General features: G+C 41.4%; 1 protein-coding gene across 2 annotated transcripts in view; it reads left to right on the forward strand.

The window, feature by feature from the left end:
• The first annotated feature begins 256 nt into the window (after positions 1 to 256).
• The window catches only part of FBXL20 (F-box and leucine rich repeat protein 20), a 107,844-nt gene continuing 86,151 nt past the window's right edge, over positions 257 to 21,949 (forward strand). The window contains exon 1 of one of the 2 annotated variants that reach the window (XM_044248091.1): positions 257 to 625. In XM_044248091.1, coding sequence (XP_044104026.1) covers positions 578 to 625 — 48 coding nt within the window. In that variant the 5' untranslated portion in view covers positions 257 to 577. Of the gene's footprint in view, positions 626 to 1,179; positions 1,445 to 21,949 lie in introns of those variants that run through there. The other variant, XM_044248092.1, reaches the window with a different exon arrangement.

Genomic DNA, 21,949 nt, shown 5'->3' on the forward strand with positions numbered 1-21,949 from the left:
AATATGATGACACAAACCAGCTTTTATGGAAGGAGCCTAGGAGTCAGACAAATGTCGTAATTTCCACGGGCCAAGCGCCCCCGCCTACTCGTTAAGACACGCTTGTTTCTCCCGCCAAAGTGACGTCAGGATCAGGTTCTCACCAACCAGAGCCCTGATTGGAGGATGGGAAGGCACTAAAGCCCATTGGGCGCCAGCGGCAGTCTGGTGGCGGAGGGGCGGGGGAAGCCAAAGGCACTTCAGCCTCGTCAGGCCCCCCCAACCACCAAAGCGCGTCCCTCCCCCAGCTAAAAGGAGTGGTCGCCAAGCTCCTGCGCTGCACCCCCTGACCCGAAGGCGCGAGGTGCGGTCTCGCTGTATATTCCTGGAGCAGAGGGTAGCGCAATTACCCCCGCCCCCGTCCTCCCGATCCATGCACAGGGAGACCCACGCCCAGCGGCGGCCCCCCAGGCCTCCCTGCAACACCCGGTAATGCAATCCACGGGGGCGGGGGAGGCGGCGGCAGCGACAGCAACGACGGCGGCGGCGGCAGCAGCAGCACTGCCTCAATCTAGAGACAACCAGAAAGCGGAGGAAAATGGCTCCGAGCAGGGACCGCCTGCTGCACTTTGGGTTCAAGGCGACAGTGAGTGATAGGGAAACGGAGTTGGGTGGCCGGGAAGGACATACGTGGCTGCACAGGCTACCGGGGAAGAAGCGACAAGACTTAGGGGGCTGGGAGGACTTGACAGAAAGCTCAAGTGCTTGCTGGGTGGGTGCGTGCTGTCTGCCGGCGAAGGGGATTAGATGGGCTCCAGTACTATGTGCAGTTGTCCTGCTTTCCACACTCGCGAGCACGCGCGTACTCACACCCTCCCCACAGCCCCTCCTATACACAAATACACACAGACAGATAGGCACTTCCCTTCCTCTCCTTCTCGCGGTGGGCTTGCGTGGCTCGGAGGCAAGAGCCGGCTCGCGCCGCCGCCGCCGCGCTCCGGCTGCTCCCGGGCGGACAGTCGCGGACTGCGTCCGGGAGTGGGGGAGGGGTGGTCCCGCGCCGCCGCCGCCGCCGCCGCCGCCGCGCGCTCCTCCTCCTCCCCTCCCCACGCCGTTCCAGGGCCCGGGCGGCTCTGCCCAATGAGGAGCGGCGTTGCTGGCAGGTGGGGAGTGTTTTTGTTTTGGGTTGAAGTTGAGGCTGAGGAGAGAGAAGAGCTAGCGACGAGCAGTCGTCGCCGCCGCCGGCTCTGCGGGAGGTGGAGAAGGCCCCGCCGGAGCCGAGAGGTTTCCCCTCCCCGCGAACGGCCCCTGCCCGCCGCTCCTCTACCTCTTCCCGGTCCCGGAACTCCGGGGCCTGCCCGGGGCCCCAATCTTTGCACTCCGCACGCCGCAGCGCCCGGCCCCGGCCGCACCCGCCGGCCCCATGAGGAGGGACGTGAACGGAGTGACCAAGAGCAGGTTTGAGGTGTGAGCCTGGTGGTGGTGGTGGGGGTTTGGGGCGGCGTTAGCAAGGCGATTCCCGCTCTTGTGCCCCGAAAATTTCGCTCCGCACGGAGCCTCCTCCCTTGCCTGGCGCCGTCATCCACCGACTGCTTGGGTTGCCAGACTTCTTCCCCCTTTTTCGCGACCCGAGAGCCGGGTGCAGCCCAGCTTTTCTAGTCCTCCGGGCTGGTCGCCTCCAGCCTGTTCCACGAGCGGGCCCCGGCTAGGGATTAGCTCTGGCGCCCTAATTCCCCCCTCCCCCCAGTATCACTCAGCTTTCCATTCTTTACACAACCCTTGGCTTGCCTCCCTCCACCCGGCAGAAAAAGCATCACGGCTCCGATCAACCGGAGCTGGCTTCTTTTCCTTCTGCCACCTTCGCGAAGCGAGAGGGAAATTACGGGCCAGAGGGCCATTTCTCAGAGTTTCAGAGACCTTGGTTAAACTGGGGAAGTGGTGGGTGGTAGACAGGGATGATAGAGACGACCACGAGTTTTCGTTGCGGTGTTTGGTTTGGGTATTGTTCTGATACTTCCTCTTCTTTCCCGTTTAGTCTGTACTTTTGTAGCTCATTGTTTCTGGGAGCTCTTAGATGTGTACCGTCTTTGAGGTTGGGACGAAGGTTGGAGAGACTTCAGAAAATCCGTTCTTTAAGAACTTTTTCTCCTTTGGCGAGAAGGGTTTATAGCTAATGGAATGGAGGAATGAATGAGGAAATAGGAAAACACCTGAAAGCGTCTTCAGTGAGTAGTTACCCTGTTAAGGAAGTGATTCCTTTGGGAAGTGAGGTATTCTAACTGCGTGTGAATTTCAGTAGTGTTTACTGAGGGTATAAAGGAAAGAAACTTCTACAACTGGAAGAGTAAATGTTACCTAGCCCTTTCTGGCAGAGAATCAGACTGACCTGGGATCACTCACAGCTCAGTGTACATCTCACTTGGTGTTTTTCTTCATTTCCATTTGAAGGATGAAATTGTAAGACCCTGAGACAGAAGTTTAAGGAAACTTACCCACCAGGTGCGGGGTGTGAAACTGTTACCTAAGGGTCTTCAGTTTAGTCTGTTCCTTGGTTTCTTTTTATGCTTATGGGGAAACTATTTTGATTTATTCACGAAGATCTGGGTAGAAAGTGTTGGGGAGAAGTTTAAATTCAGAGTGCTACAATATTACTGTTGGAGGTGAGGAGTGGAGAAAAATGAAGAAATTGGCCCCTTTAGAGTTTTTGTATTTAATTTAATCATAGGAAGAAAATATAGTAGATATAATTTGGTGTTGACTTGAACAGAACTTTAGATTGCCTTGAAGTAGAGAGATCCAACAAGCTTAATTTAGAGTGGTTTTGTATGTAGTACTACTGTATGGTAAAAGTCCAGACCATCATTAAAATTATTGAGTGGACTTCTAGCAGTTAACAGGAATCTTGAAAAAGAAACCCAAATACTGAAGATCAGAGTGGGGGATAGCCTTTTGCAGTTGAAGTCTGCATTTTGCTATTTTCTTTTAGACTGAGTTATTGTTGGAAGGAGTTCTTTTGTAGTATGTGTAGTATGCAAAATTAAATTGCTGCATCCTATTTTTGTAATTACCTTATATTTTAATTTGTAGTTTACTTGCATTGGTGGTACTGTCATAATAAAATTGATTGCCTTGTTAAGTATATCTGCTTACCTTGAACTAAACCAATGGAAGCTTTCTAAAGGTGTCTGATAAGATAAAGAATAAGGGGATTAAAAAAAACCCTCCTTCTACAGTATTCATGATTAGTTTTTGGTTTATAAATATTTTAGTCTTTTTTTTTTTAAGATTTTTTATTTATTTATTTGACAGACAGAGATCACAAGTAGGCAGAGAGAGGCAGGCAGAGAGAGAGAGAGGAGGAAGCAGGCTCCCTGCTGAGCAGCGAGCCTGATGTGGGACTCGATCCCGGGACCCTGAGATCATGACCTGAGCCGAAGGCAGCGGCTTAACCCACTGAGCCACCCAGGCGCCCCAATATTTTAGTCTTTTATTATGATAAGAAGGGGTCCAATTTACAAGTAGTAAAACAAGCTGTTAGGTCTCTTATGAAGTAGTAAACTTACTGCTAATTCATTGAAAACATTTTAAATATTTAGTTTCAGTGGATAAGACATAAAGACAAGACAGTCTTTTCATATCTAAAACATTTACATCAAGTTACCTTGTTTTCTTTTTTTAAGATTTTTATTAGTTTATTTGACAGAGAGAAAGAGACAACGAGAAAGGGAATACAAGCAGGTGAAGTAGGAGAGGGAGAAGCAGGCTTCCCGGGGAGCAAGGAGCGGGATGTGGGGCTTGATGTTGGGCTTGATGTGGGGCTTGATCCCAGAACTCTAGGATCATGACCTGAGCTGAAGGCAGACACTTAATGACTGAGCCACCTAGGTGCCCTCAGGTCACTTTTTTAATTCTCAAAGTTACAGAATGGTTTTTAAAGGACCGATAGTTTTATGATAGTAAGTATAGCTGATCCCTGAGAATTTTTTTTGAGGGGAGGACATTTTTGTAGCAAATAATAACTCATTTCAAATTATGGTTAATACAGAAAGTGAAAGATTATTGTTTTATTTTTCTTGGTCACTTTTTTTTCTGGGTGGAAGATTGATTCATTAAAATCTTAGAAGGAATATTATGTGCGTTATGCTTTTGGATGTTGTAATGCAGGCCACACACTTTAAATCTCATGCTCAGGGGGCGCCTGGGTGGCTCAGTGGGTTAAGCCGCTGCCTTCGGCTCGGGTCATGATCTCAGGGTTCTGGGATCGAGTCCCGCATCGGGCTCTCTGCTCGGCAGGGAGCCTGCTTCCCTCTCTCTCTCTGCCTGCCTCTCCATCTACTTGTGATTTCTCTCTGTCAAATAAATAAATAAAATCTTTAAAAAAAAAATAAATCTCATGCTCAGGTCTGGAGCTGTAGAAAAAAATTTTTAAGTGAAAATAAAGGGAGTAGAATACTCCAGACATGGAGCCAGATATGTAGCATCCTGAAGAATAGAGTAGACGATAGCCAGGTAGAAGAGCTAAAGAGATACAGAGATGTGAAAATTTATTGTTCTTTGCTATATCACTTTGGCATTAACTTTCCACAAAAGTAACTCTTATAAGCTAACACAGTGCTGACTAATGTGTCTCTCAGTTGAAATTCTTCATCTAAATACTTTTTATTACATTACTTATAGTATACATTGTTTTGTGGCAAATATTGATAATTTCCTTTCAGACTTAATTGAATTCTGATGTTACTCCCTGAGATAGATGTTTTACCTCAGTTACTTGTAATTCTCACAATTCTGTTTTACTGTTGAGGAAAGCTGGGGCCTAAGAAGTGCTTACGTTGCATAGCTAGTAAGTGGGGAGCCAAGATTCGAACCTGCTCTCTGTCATTCTGTTCTGTTTTTAGCATAACATAGCATAAATACCCATAAAATGTGTGGACAATTACTTTCCTACATTTCTTCATCTAGTATATTTTATTTTGTCTTTGCTATCAAGAATGAAGTTGTCCTTCATTTGAAGTACTATAATGCGTGTTACATTTTAAAAAAAAGTTTAGGGGGGAGGGGCAGAGGGGAAAGCGAGAGAGAGAATTTTTTTTTTTAAGGTTCTACTTATTTATTTGACAGAGATCACAAGTAGGCAGAGAGGCAGGCAGAGAGAGAGGAGAAAGTAGGCTTCCTGCCCAGCAGAGAGCCCAATACGGGCAGATCCCAGGACCCCAGGATCATGACCCTAGCCAAACGCAGAGGCCTTAAACCACTGAGCCACCCAGGTGCCCCTGAGAGAGCATCTTAAGCAGGAGCAGACACCATGCCCAGTGTGGAGCTTGACTTGGAGGGCTGATCTCACAACCCTGAGATCATGATCTGAGCTAAAATCAAGAATTGGATGCTTGGATGCCTGGGTGGCGCAGTCCATTAAGGTCTGCCTTCTGTTCAGGCCCGGATCCTGAAGTCCTGGGATCGTGTCCCACACCAGGCTCCTTGCTCAGCGGGGGAGCCTGCTTCTCCTTCTGCCTGGCATCCCCTCTGCTTGTGCTCTCTTGCTCGCTCGCTCGCTCTCTCTCTCTCTGACAAATAAATAAATACATTTTTTAAAGGTTTTTTTTGTTTTGTTTTGTTTTGTTTTTAATTGACAGACAGAGATCACAAGCAGGCAGAGAGGCAGGCAGAGAGTGGGGAGGGGAAGCAGGCTTCCTGCTGAGCAGAGACACCCGCCCCCCCCACCATGTGGGGCTTGATTCCAGGGTCCTGGGATCATTACCCGAGCCGAAGGCAGAGGCTTAACCCACTGAGCCACCCAGGTGCCCCTAAATAAATAAAATCTTTTTTTAAAAAAAGTGTTGCTGGGATGCCTGGGTGGCTCAGTCAGTTAAGCCGCTGCCCTCTGACTCAGGTCATGAACCCAGGGTGCTAGGATCAAGTCCCGTATCAGGCTCCTTGCTCCTCTTCCCTGCTTCTCTCTCCACTTCTGCCTGCCTCTGTGCGCGCGCGCTCTCTCTCTTGACAAATAAATAAAATCTTAAAGAAAAAAAAAGTGTTGGATGCTTGACCAGCTGAGCCACCCAGATGCCCTTACGTGTGTTACCTTAACACTCAGATTAGTTACAGACAGGTATAAATATCTAAGCTAGCCCTCGGATCTTAAGTTTAGATTTTTTTCAGTAAAGCCTCTCCATTTCATCGTTGTCTTAGTAGCTCCATCATAAGATGACAGTACTGTCAGAGTAAAATTTCTATCCTTTTGGGTTCATTAAAAAGTCTAGTTACCTATTATGAAAACATTAACCAACATCACAGATACTATTGACAGTTTAATCAGTGCCTGGAAATGTTATAATTCATACAGTTAGGAAATAAGTTCCAATTGGGATACTTTGAATCCCTGTTCATTACTGTTTTTTCATTATATCTCACTGCTGCCTTGATAAATGTATAAAATTATAGCCTGTAAGATTAAATTGTACTACTTATTTGCCTGCTTCATTTTATCAAGACAGTTTGTCTAAAACAAGAAAAATCATAAAATATGGTATGGCAGAAAGAATACACTGTGTTGGGAGTTGAAAGAACTGGATGTTAATCTTAATTTTTCCCACAAATTAACTATAACTTCGGTCGTTTCTTTCTATTTCTCCAGTCTGCTCATTTCCCTCCTTTGAAAAACAAAGAAGTTAGAATCAGTTGTTGTGGTTCATTTTATTCCAGAATCCTGTGAATCTGTAATTTTTAAAATAAAATTGGAGGACCACATTTCCTTGGCTGTTTCTCCTAAAACAGCCACTCTAATATTGTTAAAGTTTGTAGGCAGAGTTGCACAGTACTGCTAAGGCCGCAGTAATTACCTTTTTTCTCCCATAAGGTTTTATCTTCTAAAGAACATTCTGAGGGCCCTTGGGTGGCTCAGTTGTTAAGTGTCTGCCTTTGGCTCAGGTCATGATCCCAGGGTCCTGGAATCTGGCCCCGCAGAGGAGGGAGCCTACCTCTCCCTCTCCCACTCCAACTGCTTGTGTTCCCTCTCTCACTGTCTCTCTCTTTTTCTCTCTCTGTGTCAAATAAATAAATAGGAACATTCTGCATAGTAAATGATCATCTTTTCTTAATTAGTTCACGTGGAAAATGTACATTTTTCCAGTGTGTGACAGCCATTTGCTTCATTATGTTTGAAAAGCCTTGCAATGGGAAAGTATACTAGTAAAAGTAAAGGATTTTGTTTTTAACACTTTAGAGATTAGTTTGAAAGCAGTTATCTATTATTATATAAGGACCAGATTAGAGGTCTAGGCATTTTGGGCCTATTCGGATATTGTGTTTTTTAAAATAGTGTTATTTGGGTGCCTGGGTGGCTCAGTGGGTTAAGCCTCTGCCTTCAGCTCAGGTCATGATCTCAGGGTCCTGGGATCGAGTCCCACATTGGGCTCTCTGCTAGGCAGGGAGCCTGCTTCCTCTTCTCTCTCTCTCTCTGCCTGCCTCTCTGCCTACTTGTGATCTCTCTCTGTCAAATAAATAAAATCTTAAAAATAAAATAAAATAGTGTTACTAATGTTTATTGTGTAATTATGGGTCCTTTTTACCTTGTTTTGTTGTTTGTTTGTTTTAAGATTTTTTAATTTATTTATTTGACAGACAGAGATCACAAGTAGGCAGAGAGGCAGGCAGAGAGAGAGAGAGGAGGAAGCAGGCTCCCAGCCGAGCAGAGAGCCCAATGTGGGGCTCCATCCCAGCACCCTGGGATCAGGGCCTGAGCCGAAGGCAGAGGCTTCAACCCACCGAGCCACCCAGGCGGCCTTTGTTTTGTTGTTTTTTTAACATTTTATTTTTATTTTTTTTTTTTTTTTGAGAGAGAGAGTATGAAGAAGCAGTAGAGGGAGAGGGAGGGGCAGGCTCCCTGCTGAGCAGTTACAGTGTGGGGTTCTATACCCCAGGCCCCTGGGATCATGGCCTGAGCCTAAGGCAGTCACCTAACCGACTGGTGTCCCTCCTTTTTACTTTTTAAAGTTTGGTATGTTGTTATCATGTACTTAACTGTAGTAATTCATTATTTTAAAATCAATGTATGTATGTTTCTATAGTCTACGTAAGGTAAGTCATTACACATTGAAAATTATGTTTTCCATTGTCATTAAAAATTTTTAACTTGGCAAAATCTTTACAAAGTATGTTCTTAATATTTAAGTCATACATTCTTATTTTTTAGATGTAATCTATTTCTGCATGGAAGATTTTCATTCATTGAATCAGTATTAGAAATGTTCAGAAGTATTTACACTTTCAAATTTTTATATTCTTAAGTTTTAGGTCATTTGTCAGTTTTAGCTGTTATTGTCGATGTCACTTTTTATTTTATTTTTTTTTTTAATATTTTTTTTTAAAGATTTTATTTATTTATCTGACAGAGAGAGATCACAAGCAGGCTGAGAGGCAGGCAGAGAGAGAGGAGGAGGCAGGCTCTCTGCTGAGCAGAGAGCCCGATGCGGGCCTCCATCCCAGGACCCTGAGATCATGACCTGAGCCGAAGGCAGCAGCTTAACCCACTGAGCCACCCAGGCGCCCCGATGTCACTTTTTAAACTTAATTTATAAAATCCTCCTGTTTTTATCTCCCAAGTGTCTCTCTTCAAATCTTGGTCTCGTTTTTCTTGCAAATTATTAAGTACTTTTGTTACAGGCCAGGGATTCCATACCCAGCCCTTAGATTAGTTTCCCAACCTGTGACACATTGGGAACTGAAATAAAATTTTCAGTAATCTAACTAGTACTGTGGTTTTTGAAGGGTATTTTTAGATGTTCAAAATAAAATATTCCGTTAAACCAGGAAAGTCTAAGGGAGGGAGGAAGAATAAAGAATGCCCTTAAACTGACCAAATTTAGCTGCTTGTGCATAGTTGTCTTTATACTGTTTTCCTACTTGGTTCCAGACTTGGTGGATGCTTAGATCAGACCCTTACCTAAAGATTGACTCAGAAAAATGCAGGCAGGCATACAACTTGGTTTTACAGTTTTATGTCTTAGCACATTTGGACCCATTTGATAAAAGATTTTAACTTAATAGCAACTAACGTTAGGTGGTGGTATTGAACTGTGCCATGGTATTTGTGCTTGATTCATCTTGTTTAATTATATAACTTTTAAAAATGAAGGTATGTATTCAGGTGTAAATAAATCCAAAATATATTTGCATTAGCTTTTGAAGACTTTCTTTTAAAAGAATGGCTTTGCTGCATAGTTGTTTTCAGCACATAATCTAATAACTATATAGCAAGACGTGTGAGTTATAGCAATAGGTTAAGTAGCCTCTATTCCCTAATCATTTTTCCTCCAATTTGACTTTATGATATTCTCTTGAATTTAATAAGCCTCATATCTGACGGTGGTAATCAGGTAGAAATGTAATAGAAGTTATTTTTGCTCAGTCTCTTAAGTTGCTGTGAGGTTAAAGTCACCAATTAAATCGTGGTAGACGAGTTTAGTCAATCATTAAATATATATTGGCAGTTTCTTCCATTTTTTTAAAAAGATTTTATTTATTTATTTGACAGAAATCACAAGTAGGCAGAGAGGCAGGCAGAGAGAGAGGAGGAAGCAGGCTCCCTGCTGAGCAGAGAGCCCCATGTGGGGCTCGATCCCAGAACCCTGGGATCATGACCGGAGCCGAAAGCAGAGGCTTTAACCCACTGAGCCACACAGACGCCCCTTTCCATTTTTTAAAAAGATTTTATTTATTTGGGAGACTGAGAGAGAGAGCATGAGCAGGGGAGAGAGGGAGAAGCAGGGTCCCCACTGAGCAGGGATCCTGATGTAGGGCTTGATCCCAGGACCCCGGGATAATGACCTGAACCGAAGGCAGCCGCTTAATCCACTGAGCCACCCAGGCGTCCCTTCTTCCATTTTTGTCCTTGAATTTTGTCCCAGGAATTTCTAGTAAAAACTAAAAAGGAAATAGAATACTGTGAAAGCAAGTAGCAAATTGATCTTGTGCATTACTTGCTAAGACAGAAATCATATCTAACAATATGGGGGTGAAGGTAAGCAATAAATCAAATGCCTGCCTGATTTTATATAATTAGATATGCCAGCTATTATGGTATTTGTTGGTTAGTGTGCTTCCTGATCAACTAGAGGATGCAGGAAGGTATAGTTTCATAAATTGTTTTAAAGTAAAAAATGGAAAAGCATTTTCAGTTTTACTTCTAATTTGTAACAATAAGAAGCCCTAGGTAAAGGTACTCTGGGTGCTTCGAGTTTGCTTTACTATCTGCAGAATGAAGTGATTTACGTGGCAGGGAAGACAGGCAAAAAGAAAACAGTAAATTGTCTAGATTAGGGCGGGTTTTTAAATATAGAGTGCCTATTCTTATGCATATGCCACTCTTGGTTGACAGTTTAGGCCCAGGGGAAGGTCATTGCCAACTCTGTGTATACTGAATTACAGTTCACCAACAAAGAGCCAGTTTTGTTATGTTTTTCTTTTTCTTTTTTCCTCTTTCAAAGAGGGTAGGCTGGGAGTTGCCTGCAAATTAACAATTTAATGTTTTCCAGAGTTCTCTGTTAGAATATTATGCTTTTTTTGCCATGTTATTTTTGTTTGTTTTGTTTTTAAATCATTCTTCATCAACTTTTTTTTGAACCAGATCATTTATATATTTTAATGTTCTAATTTTGAAATTAATTTGAGTAAAAAGAGGATGAAAGTGTTAAGGTGATTTCTTAAGGATTTCTTAAGGATTTTCAAATGGAAATAATACAGTTCTGAACTTTGAAATAAGTACTCACATCCATGTATTTTATAAATATGCATTATATGTATATATAATGTTATGTATGTAATAATGTGTGTATGTACTGGTATCTGTATGTCCTTTGTGGACCTCCATTGCTGCAACTGTAAGTTCTTTCTAGCATAGGAATTCTGTGATTCTCTATAAATAAGTCCCCTGACTTGCTGCAGATTAGAGATTAGATACTCAGTTTTATTGCCAGTGTTCTTACATTTCTTTGCTTACAACTGCTAGTAAAGACAAAACAGCCTGTGTGATCTTAACCCATATTCTACTTTGGAATCCTGGTTGTTCTTGCGCTGAATTCTGTTAGAAGTGGAGGTGGACACTTAGAGAAAAAGCTGGTGTATGTCTGTCCAAACGAACATCTTTGTCAGAGGAGTAAGGAATGGATATAATGATTGTATAATATCCTGGAGTTTAGTGTGCTGTGTTTCAGTTTCTTAGGATGTATGGAATTTATATAGAGAGAATCTGTTTAAGAGCATTAGCTTTGTCTGAGCTCTGAGTCAAACTCTGAAGTCTGAATTTAAACCCTGGCTTTGCCACTTAACCATCTATGTGAGCTTGGGCAAGTTATTTAATCTGTCTGAGTCTTAAATTTTCAATATCCAAAATGGGTATAATGCCTACTTGACTGGATTGTGGGGATTTAATTCTGGAATGTTAGCATTTAGCAAGTTGTCTACTGAACAATAAGGGCTTGGTAAATAATGCCTATTATTATATTACTTTGTGGAATCTACCACACAGTAAGCACTCAGCAAATGACGACTCTCATTATATTTCTTTAAAGTAGAAGTGTTTTGTTTTTTGTAAGTGTTGGTTTTTTTTTTTAAGATTTTATTTATTTATTTATTTCACAGACAGAGATTACAAGTAGGCAGAGAGGCAGGCAGAGAGAGAGGAGGAAGCAGGTTCCCTGCCAAGCAGAGAGCCCGATGCGGGGCTTGATCCCAGAACCCTGGGATCATAACCTGAGTCGAAGGCAGAGGCTTTAACCCACTGAGCCACCCAGGCGCCCCAAAGTAGAAGTGTTTTTAATTAAGACTTTTTGTAAATCATTATTTTAATTTTTTTAAGGAAAAATTCTGTTACAAAGGAAAGAATGTAACTAGTTATCTCTTTATTCATCTGATTCAGTTTTATGTATTGGGTTTATGAAACAGGAACACCTATGAATTTTAATCAGTGTGGTTGAAGAGTAGTAATTTAGCAGTGTTTCAATCTGGAGTTTATACTGCAACCAGTATTGTATTCATTGTTAGGCAGATGTGGGTAAATGCCTCTGAAGATGAGAAGAACCAAATGGTAAGTTGACATTTAAAACACTAGATCAGTCAGCTTTTACCCAGAAACCAGTCTTTCTCCCTTCCCTGATTTGTAGAAAATAAAGCTATGGCATGACTGAACACAGACAAGTAGAGATGTATTTATTTTTGAAAAAGAAGTCTGCATTGCTGATACTCTTTCCCCACACTCATCCTTATCAGCTTTTTGAAAATTGTTTACATGTCCTTCATGTAAAGAAGCCCAAGTTGGAAAAAATCACATCCTAACTTATTTCTGCAACCCATTTGTGGGAAAGAAACCTGACCTGTTTTGGAATTCTCCTTGGATAAGTTAAAACAACTATTGAATACTATAACTTTCCTAACATATTCTCATGAATAGTACTTCAGGAAGATAAGGGACTTAATAGTATTCTTAGCCAGAGCTAACAGGTACACAAAAGAAGTTTCCCAAATCTAGATCTCTACAACAACAAAAAATGCAGTCTCACTGAGGTCAAAACATTTCTTAAGAAAGAATAATTGTATGTAGATTATATGCCTCAAAAGGTAGATTATAGGCCCTAAGTGACATAAATTTCTTCTGAGCTCATCAGTCTCTGGTCCAGACAGAAAAGTTTGGCCAAATCTAGGAATCAGGATCCCAAGGCACCTAATGTTGGCACCGTTGTGAACTTACACTGAGCCCTGGGAAAAACCACTTACCTCTGTTTGTCTTTAGGGCTCTAAAATAAGATTTCAAATGTGTATTACGTAACTTAATACAAACTAGATTGTTAGTTAAAGGTGAAATCTAATATAATGTTGTATGTCAGTTATAGCTCAGTTTAAAAAAAAGATAAAACCTGGAACTCTTTCTAATAGTATTCCCTAAGTGGACATTATTAAGGAGGAATAAGTGAAACTAAATTTCATTTATAGAAACTGAATGTCACAATAGAAATAAATAAGGAAGGACCTGAACGTCTGTTAGAATTACCAGTGAAGTTGCTAGTACTGATCCCTTAAAACCTTTGGATCTGACATGCAAGTTTCAGAAGTTCCCTTAGACATAATATAAGTTTATGTTAAAAAAATACTGTGAGGGGCGCCTGGGTGGCTCAGTGGGTTAAAGCCTCTGCTTTCAGCTCAGGTCATGATCCCAGGGTCCTGGGATTGAGCCCCGCATTGGGCTCTCTGCTCAGCAGGGAGCCTGCTTCCTCCTCTCTCTCTGCCTACTTGTGATCTCTGTCATATAAATAAATAAAATCTAAAAAAAAATACTGTGATAAGGAATACAAATGTAACTTGTATTTGCAACCTGAACTCCATGGAGAAATAGATTTAACATACTATGAATTTGTCATCTTAAAATCAGTACACCGGTCAGGTTTCTGTCCTATCCTAGATGTTTTAGTCCTGGAAACAAGATGCGGTATCTAATATATAGCACCTAAAAGACAGTTACTTTGTTACTTTGGTGTTTTACATGAGCAGATATGTTCAGTTTCACCAGCGAAACCACCAGGACACACTATACAGCCTATGAGAAACATCTGTGAGCTCAGGCAAGCTTATCTGACCTTGTCTAGGGCTCAGAAAATCTCAGTATAGAAAATCAAGGTGCACTGCTGATAGTTCAGTACTACACAAAATTTACTTAGCTACCAACTGTGTGTCAGATATTGATAGGTGTTCAAGGTACAAAGCTGGTACCTTTAAACAGGCGTTTAAAACATTGTCTCTGCCTCAGGGAGTTTATAGTCTAGTTAGGAAGAAAGATAATTAGTAGGTTCTGGTAAATGCAGGGTTAGAGGTATTGAAGAGTGACAAGAACCAATTTCATGAAAAGCATTCATAGTGCATTTAAAAGAAAACAAAACTCATTGACCCTGATTTTTAAAAATATTAGCACTTTACTGTCAGGTGTCAACTCTTTTTTTTTTTTAAATAGTTTGCATTTTAAAGATTTTATGTATTTATTTGACAGAGAGAAATCACAAGTAGATGGAGAAGCAGGCAGAGAGAGAGAGAGAGGGAAGCAGGCTCCCTGCTGAGCAGAGAGCCTGATGTGGGACTCGATCCCAGGACCCTGAGATCACGACCTGAGCCGAAGGCGGCAGCCCAACCCACTGAGCCACCCAGGCGCCCCTTAAGTAAGAATTTCTTAATGTATTGCTTATATAAACTACATAAAACTTACTAACTTAAAAGAGGGAAAAGATGCTAAAAAACTTATGTCTAATCTTGTTTATTCATAAAATATGAACATAACCATACATAATAGATGGATAATTTACAAAAGCATATATAATAAACAGTTAACAATGATTACCTTTGGAGATGGGGGGCAGAGGAATTACTTTTCACTTGAAACTCACTTTAAGTTAAACAGAAAATTACAGTTTCATTTCTCTTCCAGGAATAAGTAATTTAACTGAGCCTCTATTTTCAGTCCCAAATTAGACCACAGGCCTATAAGACAGAAGTGGGCAGAAACATGTCCCTAAAATATATTGAACTTAGGGACCTGAAGTTAGTTTAAGACAGCCAAAGAGGCTGATGCTAGTTTCCCTTGGCTACAATAATGGGAACATTTCACAGCACACCACTTAAACAGTCATAGGCCAACTCAGCTGCTATAAATAAAAACTACATACAGGAAAGTTTACTGAGCTAGTTTTGGTTAAGTGTTACTTTGATTTCCATCCGATGCTTTCCTTTTCTAAGGGTACTACTGATGGGGCACCTGGGTGACTCAGGCGGTTAAGTGAATGCCTTCAGCTTGGGTCATGATCCCATGGTCCTGGAATCGAGTCCAATGTTGGACTCCCACTTGATGAGCAGCTTGCTTCTCCCTCTACATCACTTGGCTCTCATGCACACTTGCTCTCTAATAAATAAATACTAAAAATTTTTTTTAAAAAGAGTACTACTGGCACTAAGCATAACAGCTACCTACAAATACTATTTGTAGTATGTTCATCCTGAATGTGTATCCAGGCTTAATTGCAGAGAAGGATGGATTGTATCCATCCTAATGTTCATCCTGAATGTGTATCCAGGCTTAATTGCAGAGAAGAAAAACACTTGAGTGCAAATGTGAAGCCTATATATTCTCCCCTAGTTCCCAGACTAATACTGCACTGAATCCTGCGGTTTATCATTCTCATGTTAATTCAATACCAATACTGTCACTAATACTGTTACCAACAACACCCACAAAACCCCAGTCACCTGACTATACCCAGAGCATGTAAAACACAGAACAAAACTGGATCCTATGTAGGTATGTAGTATTGTCAGGACTAAAAAGGTATAGGGTGGCTGGCTGGCTCAGTTAGTAGATATTTCAACTCAGGGTCATCAGTTCAAGCCCCACACTGGGCCTAGAATTTACTTACTAAAAAAAAAAAAAAAAAAAAAAAAAAAGACTAAAATGAGTTAATTACACATTTCATTTTAACATGTATTTGATAGTGGTTAGAAGGGTCAGATAGATCCTGACCATAACTCTAGAACACCTTGTATTTTCATGGGTGAGATACTTTTATTTTTAAAGATTTTATTTATTTGTCAGAGAACAAGCAAGCCCAAGCCAGGGGAGCAGCAGGCAGAAGGAGAAGCAGGCTCCCCACTGAGCAGGGAGCCAGAGGATGCAGGCCTTGATTCCAGGCCCCTGGGATCACGACTTGAGCCAAAGGCAGACGCTTATCTGACTGAGCCACCAAGGTGTCCCTGGATGGGATCACTTTTTTTATGGGATCATTTTTAATGCAAATTTTACATTACTGAAATAAATAGAGATGCCTGAGTGGCTCAATTCAAAACTGAGGAAAATGCTGCCCAGACTTTGTAAGTCAAACCAAAGAACACTTGTAAAAAGGCTTAATATGAAGCTTCACAAACTTATATTCAAGGTTCTACAAATACTTCTTGAACTGTTTTAATAGCTCACTCCTAGTCTTCACAAAGAATTACAGTAAAGAAGGTAATCAACTCAGTTTTATTAGACAATATGGATTATATACTAAAAGCTTTTGGTCAAACCGTAATTTACACAGGTACCTTGATATTCTTTACATAGAATATTTGTTCATAGCTGTTTAAGGGAGTTATTTAAGTTGGCTAGTGAGTATGGCTAATAAGCCAAAGTACAGGTTCTATTCCCATACTTTGTAATCCCTCCACACAATTAGCTTTGCTCAGTTTCATGGCCACAAACTCAAGTGTTAAATCAGTTCTAACCAACATCTTATAAACGCCTGTTATGGATCAAAAAAGGAATAATGAATAAATTGTTCAAAACAACTGATTCTTGTCAGCATACACTAGAGACAAGTATAACAGACTTCAAGTCAACTGGATTAAAGTTCTGGCTTTTATACTTAGCTATTTAATGTTGGGAAAATAACAGCCTTTCAGAGCATCTGCTTTCTTATCTATAAAACAGCAGAGAAACACACTCCATCTAACACACAAGATTTTTTTTAAGTTCAAATGAAATCATAAACGGGAACATGTTCTTTAATATGTAAAATACTGTATCAATTTGTTACTTGAGAAGTTCAAATCTCTCTCCTACTGAAGGAGGGGGTGAGTAGGATGCCATATATATATATACAAATGCTGAAAAAATATATATACAAAATTTTTTTTCTTCAGCATTATGCAAAGTCATTCATAAATTTCTTTTTTTAAAAATTTTTTAAAATATTTTATTTATTTATTTGACAGGCAGAGATCACAAGTAGGCAGAGAGGCAGGCAGAGAGAGGAGGAAACAGGTTCCCCGCTGAGCAGAGAGCCCGATGTGGGGCTCGATCCCAGGACCCTGAGATCATGACCTGAGCCGAAGGCAGAGGATTGAACCACTGAGCCACCCAGGCGCCCCTCATTCATAAATTTCTTAAGGAGACTTATTTATTCCCTGAAAAACAAATGGAGCACCAGTGTTTACCGACAAACTATACAATGAACTCCTGGAACTACTGGCCAAAGTGTTACTTTCCTGTTGTTACTCTTCTTCTAACCTTGTTTAATTTCTGTTTGAATCTCAGAGGAATGTCCAGCTTTAGTGAGGAGCAGTGACTCTGATTAGCTCTATTATTAGTGGTGCTACTGTTTTGTTTGCCTAAAGATGGGTCAGCAAACTCAAATAAATTACTAATAAAAACCTGCCTATCTTTTCCCTTAGTCCTTTCTTGTAAATATGCAGAGAATGTCAGAAAGAAGGCTAAGTAATTCATACCTGCACGCTTAAGAGTTGACACCTGAGGGGCGCCTGGGTGGCTCAGTGGGTTAAGCCGCTGCCTTCGGCTCAGGTCGTGATCTCAGGGTCCTGGGATTGAGTCCCGCATCGGGCTCTCTGCTCAGCAGGGAGCCTGCTACCCTCTCTCTCTCTCTGCCTGCCTCTCCATCTACTTGTGATTTCTCTCTGTCAAATAAATACATAAAATCTTTAAAATGCAAACTATTAAAAAAAAAAAAGAGTTGACACCTGACAGTAAAGTGCTAATATTTTTAAAAATCAGGGTCAATGAGTTTTGTTTTCTCTCTCTCTCTCTACCTGCCTCTCCATCCACTTGTGATTTCTCTCTGACAAATGAATAAATAAAATCTTTTAAAAAAAAAAAAAGAAATTCTTACTTAAAATATTAAAACATTTTAAGTGTCATAAAAATTTCCTCTTACACTGCCCATAATCCCGATCCTGTCTATCTAAAGAATAAGAACCAGTTTTAAACTTTGCGAATATCCTTGTAACTCTTTTATTGTGCTTTTCTTCATGTATGTGCTTTTTTTTTTTAAGATTTTATTTGAGAGACACAGACAGCACAAGCAGGTAGAGTGGCAGCGTGAGAGGGAAAAGCAGACTCTCCGCTGAACATGGAGCCCACCATGGGGCTCGATCATGATCAGAGCTGACAGCAGACGCTTAACAGACTGAGCCACTAGGCACACCTTTTATTATGATTTTATATAGCATTAGTTTTCTGTGTGTGTGTTTACATAATTAGTCTCATATTGTGTCTGTCATTCTGTAGTTTTAAGTATAGTATGTCTTTTTTTTTTAAGATTTTATTTATTTATCTGACAGAGAGAGACACAGTGAGAGAGGGAACACAAACAGGAGGAGTGGGAAAGGGAGAAGCAGGCTTTCTGCTGAGTGGGGAGCCTGATGCAGGGCTTGATCCCAGGACCCCGTGATCATGACCTGAGCCGAAGGCAGTCACTTAGCGAACTGAGCCACCCAGGCACCTCACTACAGTATGTCTTAAGAGATCTGTAGATGTGGGACGCCTGGGTGGCTCAGTTGGTTGGACGACTGCCTTCGGCTCAGGGCGTGATCCTGGAGTCCCGGGATCGAGTCCCACATCGGGCTCCCAGCTCCATGGGGAGTCTGCTTCGCTCTCTGACCTTCTCCTCGCTCATGCTCTCTCTCACTGTCTCTCTCTCTCTCAAATAAATAAATAAAATCTTTAAAAAAAAAAAAGAGAGAGATCTGTAGATGTATTTCTTTTAACAGCTACATAGTATTATATAAATATTCTAGTTTATAAAGCTAGCTATTAATGGACCTTTAGGTTTTCTCCTTTGCAGATTAAACGAAAATGCAACAAATATTCTGGTACCCATACGTATGCCTTCTGGTGTATATGTGCAAGTGTTCCTTTATGGCAAATACCAGGGAGAGGGATTTTGGGATCATAGGGAATATGTTTTTAGATTTATTAGATATTGTCAAATTGACTTCTGAATTTATGTTTCGGCCCATAGTGTATGAGTGAACTTGTTTATACCTTTACTCAAAATATGATGTTTCCCAACTTTAAATTTTTTTTTAATTTTATTTATTTGACAGACAGAGAGATCACAAGTAGGCAGAGAGGCAGCCTGAGAGAGTGGGGGAAGCAGGCTCCCTGCTGAGCAGAGAGCCCGATGTGGGGCTTGATCCCAGGACCCTGAGATCATGACCTGAGCCAAAGGCAGCGGCTCAACCCACTGAGCCACCCAGGCGCCCTCTTTATCATTTTTAATAATATTATGGTCTCAGGGTCCTGGGATCGAGCTCTGTGTAGGGCTTTCTGCTCAGCAGGGAGCCTGCTTCCCTTCCTCTCTCTCTCTGCCTGCCTCTCTGCCTATTTGTGATCTCTGTCAAATAAGTAAATAAAATCTTTAAAAAAAAAATAAATTTTTTTCATTTGTTTTTAATCTTCCTGAAGTTTATTTTGTAAGATAGGGTTCTAAATGAGCTTTCCCCCCATATGGATACCCAGTTATTCTACCATGGTTTAGTCCATCTTCTCCCCACTGGTTTTGAAATGCCTTCTTTTTTTTTTTAAGATTTTATTTTTTACTTAACAGAGAGACACAGTGAGAGAGGGAACACAAGCAGGTGGAGTGGGAGAGGGAGAAGCAGGCTCCCCGCTGAGCAGGGAGCCCTATGAGGGACTCGATTTCAGGATCCTAGGATCATTACCTGAGCAAAAGACAGACACTTAACTAACTGAGCCATCCAGGTGCCCCTTTGAAATGCCATTTTTAACATAAAACTAATTAATTCAGAGGTCTGTTTTTGAACTGTGTTCTGATTCATACATCTGTTTTTTATTGCCAGTACCACAGTTCTGGTTAATTGGCCTTATATATTAATTTGGGGAAATTCACAACTTTATAATATTTTCTTTCCCATTCATGAACATTATACATATTTAGCTTTTTCCAGCACATTTGTATAGAGTTCTTCCTTTACAATTTTACCCAGTTTTTATTTTTGCATTCTTTTTTTTTTTTTTGGTAGTAACATTTCTTTTTTTTTTTATTTTTTTATTTTTGCATTCTTTATCTTTTTTTTTTTTTTTTTTTTAACAGAGAGAGATCACAAGTAGGCAGAGTGGCAGGCAGAGAGAGGAGGAAGCAGGCTCCCTGCTGAGCAGAGAACCCGATGTGGGACTCGATCCCAGGACCCTGAGATCATGACCTGAGCCAAAGGCAGCGGCTCAACCCACTGAGCCACCCAGGCGCCCTCTTTATCATTTTTAATAATATTATAAGTGGACCTTTTTTCTGTTATATTTTCTTTTTTTTTTTAAAGATTTTATTTATTTATTTGACAGAGAGAAATCACAAGTAGATGGAGAGGCAGGCAGAGAGAGAGAAGGAAGCAGGCTCCCTGCTGAGCAGAGATCCCGATGCGGGACTCGATCCCAGAACCCTGAGATCATGACCTGAGCCGAAGGCAGCGGCTTAACCCACTGAGCCACCCAGGCGCCCTCTGTTATATTTTCTAATCACTAATTCAGTCAGCAAATGTTTGTTGAGTAATTTATACATGCATGAGATTGCTATTGATGCTGAGGGTATAAAAGTGGACAAAATGCAAGAAATACCCTTTGGGAGTTTAAAATGTAGTGAGGGAAATTCGACCTAAATCTGGTTTTAATAGTAATTATAGGGGTGCCTGGGTGGCTCAGCAGGGTAAAACGTCTGCCTTTGGCTCAGGTCATGATCCCAGGGTCCTGGGCTCTCTGCTCTGCAGGGAGCCTGCTTCCCCCCTCTCTCTCTGCCTGCCTCTTTGCCTACTTGTGATTTCTGTCTGTCAAATAAATAAATAAAATCTTTAAAAAAGTAATTATAGGGAGGCCTGGGTGGCTCAGTGGGTTAAGCTGCTGCCTTTGGCTCAGGTCATGATCTCAGGGTCCTGGGATTGAGTCCCGCATGGGGCTCTCTGCTCAGCAGGGAGCCTGCTTCCTCCTCTCTCTCTCTGCCTGCCTCTCTGCCTACCTGTGATCTCTCTCTGTCAAATAAATAAATAAAATCTTAAAAAAAAATAAAAATAAAAAAGTGATTATATAATATGTCAGATGCTGATAAGTACTGTGGACAAAAATGAATACAAGAAAAAGAGGAAAGGAATTGGGCATGGTTCTTAATTACATAAAATGGTTAAGGAAGACCTGACGGCTGAAGTGACCATTTGAGCAGAGTTAGAGACATCATGAACAGAGCACCTGATGCTCCCTTGGTGGAGCCTGCGATTCCTGATCTTGGGTTTCTGAATTCGAGCCCCATGATGGCTGAACAGATTACTTAAAGGAAAAAAAAAATGACAGGGGTGCCTGGGTGTCTCAGTCTTTAAGTGTCTGCCTTCAGCTTGGGTCATGATCCCAGGTTCCTGGGATTGAGCCCCACATTGGGCTCCCTGCTTGGTGGGAAGCCTGCTTCTCCCTCTCCTTCTCCCCCTGCTTGTGTTCCCTCTTTAGCTGTGTCTTTCTCTGTCATATAAATAAATAAAATCTTTTAAAAAATTAAAATTAAAAAAAGGAGCAAAGAAAGACCATTTTAGGGGAAGGAATGCAAAAATGAAGGTGGGAGTGCACTTGTTGTGTTCGTGGAATGGCCACCAGGTAGGTCCCTGTGGCCAGATGATGGTGAAGTTGGGTTGCTGTGGGAGGGAGTGAGGTCAGAGGTAGGAGTGAGAATGGAGAGGGGTTGATGGAGAGCAGGGCAGACCATGAATGGGCTCATTGGCTCTTAATTTTATTCTGACGAGGGAAGCCAGAGGGATTTGGGGGCAGAAGAGGAACATGCTATATTTCAAGTTTTGAAAGGATCATTCTTGCTTTTTGGAGAAGTATTGTATAACTGGTGTTTAAGGTTCTTGCAGTAATTCAAAAAAGTAATAGTTGTATCTTGTGTGAACTTGATTGTGGTGGAGGTTTAGGAAGTAATTGGGTTCTGGATATATCCTGAAAGCAGAGCTGATAGGATTTACTGTCATTAGAAAGCTATGAAGTTTGTTGATTTTTGTGTGCTCATTTTTGTATCCAGTTAGGATGCTCTCAGCTACAAGTTAACAGGAAACTTGTTTAGTAGCTTAAATAATAAGATGATTGTTATCTCACATTATAAGGAATCCAAAGCAG

The sequence above is a fragment of the Neovison vison genome, chromosome 5 (assembly GCF_020171115.1).
Source record: "Neovison vison isolate M4711 chromosome 5, ASM_NN_V1, whole genome shotgun sequence".
NCBI classification, from domain to species: Eukaryota; Metazoa; Chordata; class Mammalia; order Carnivora; family Mustelidae; genus Neogale; species Neogale vison.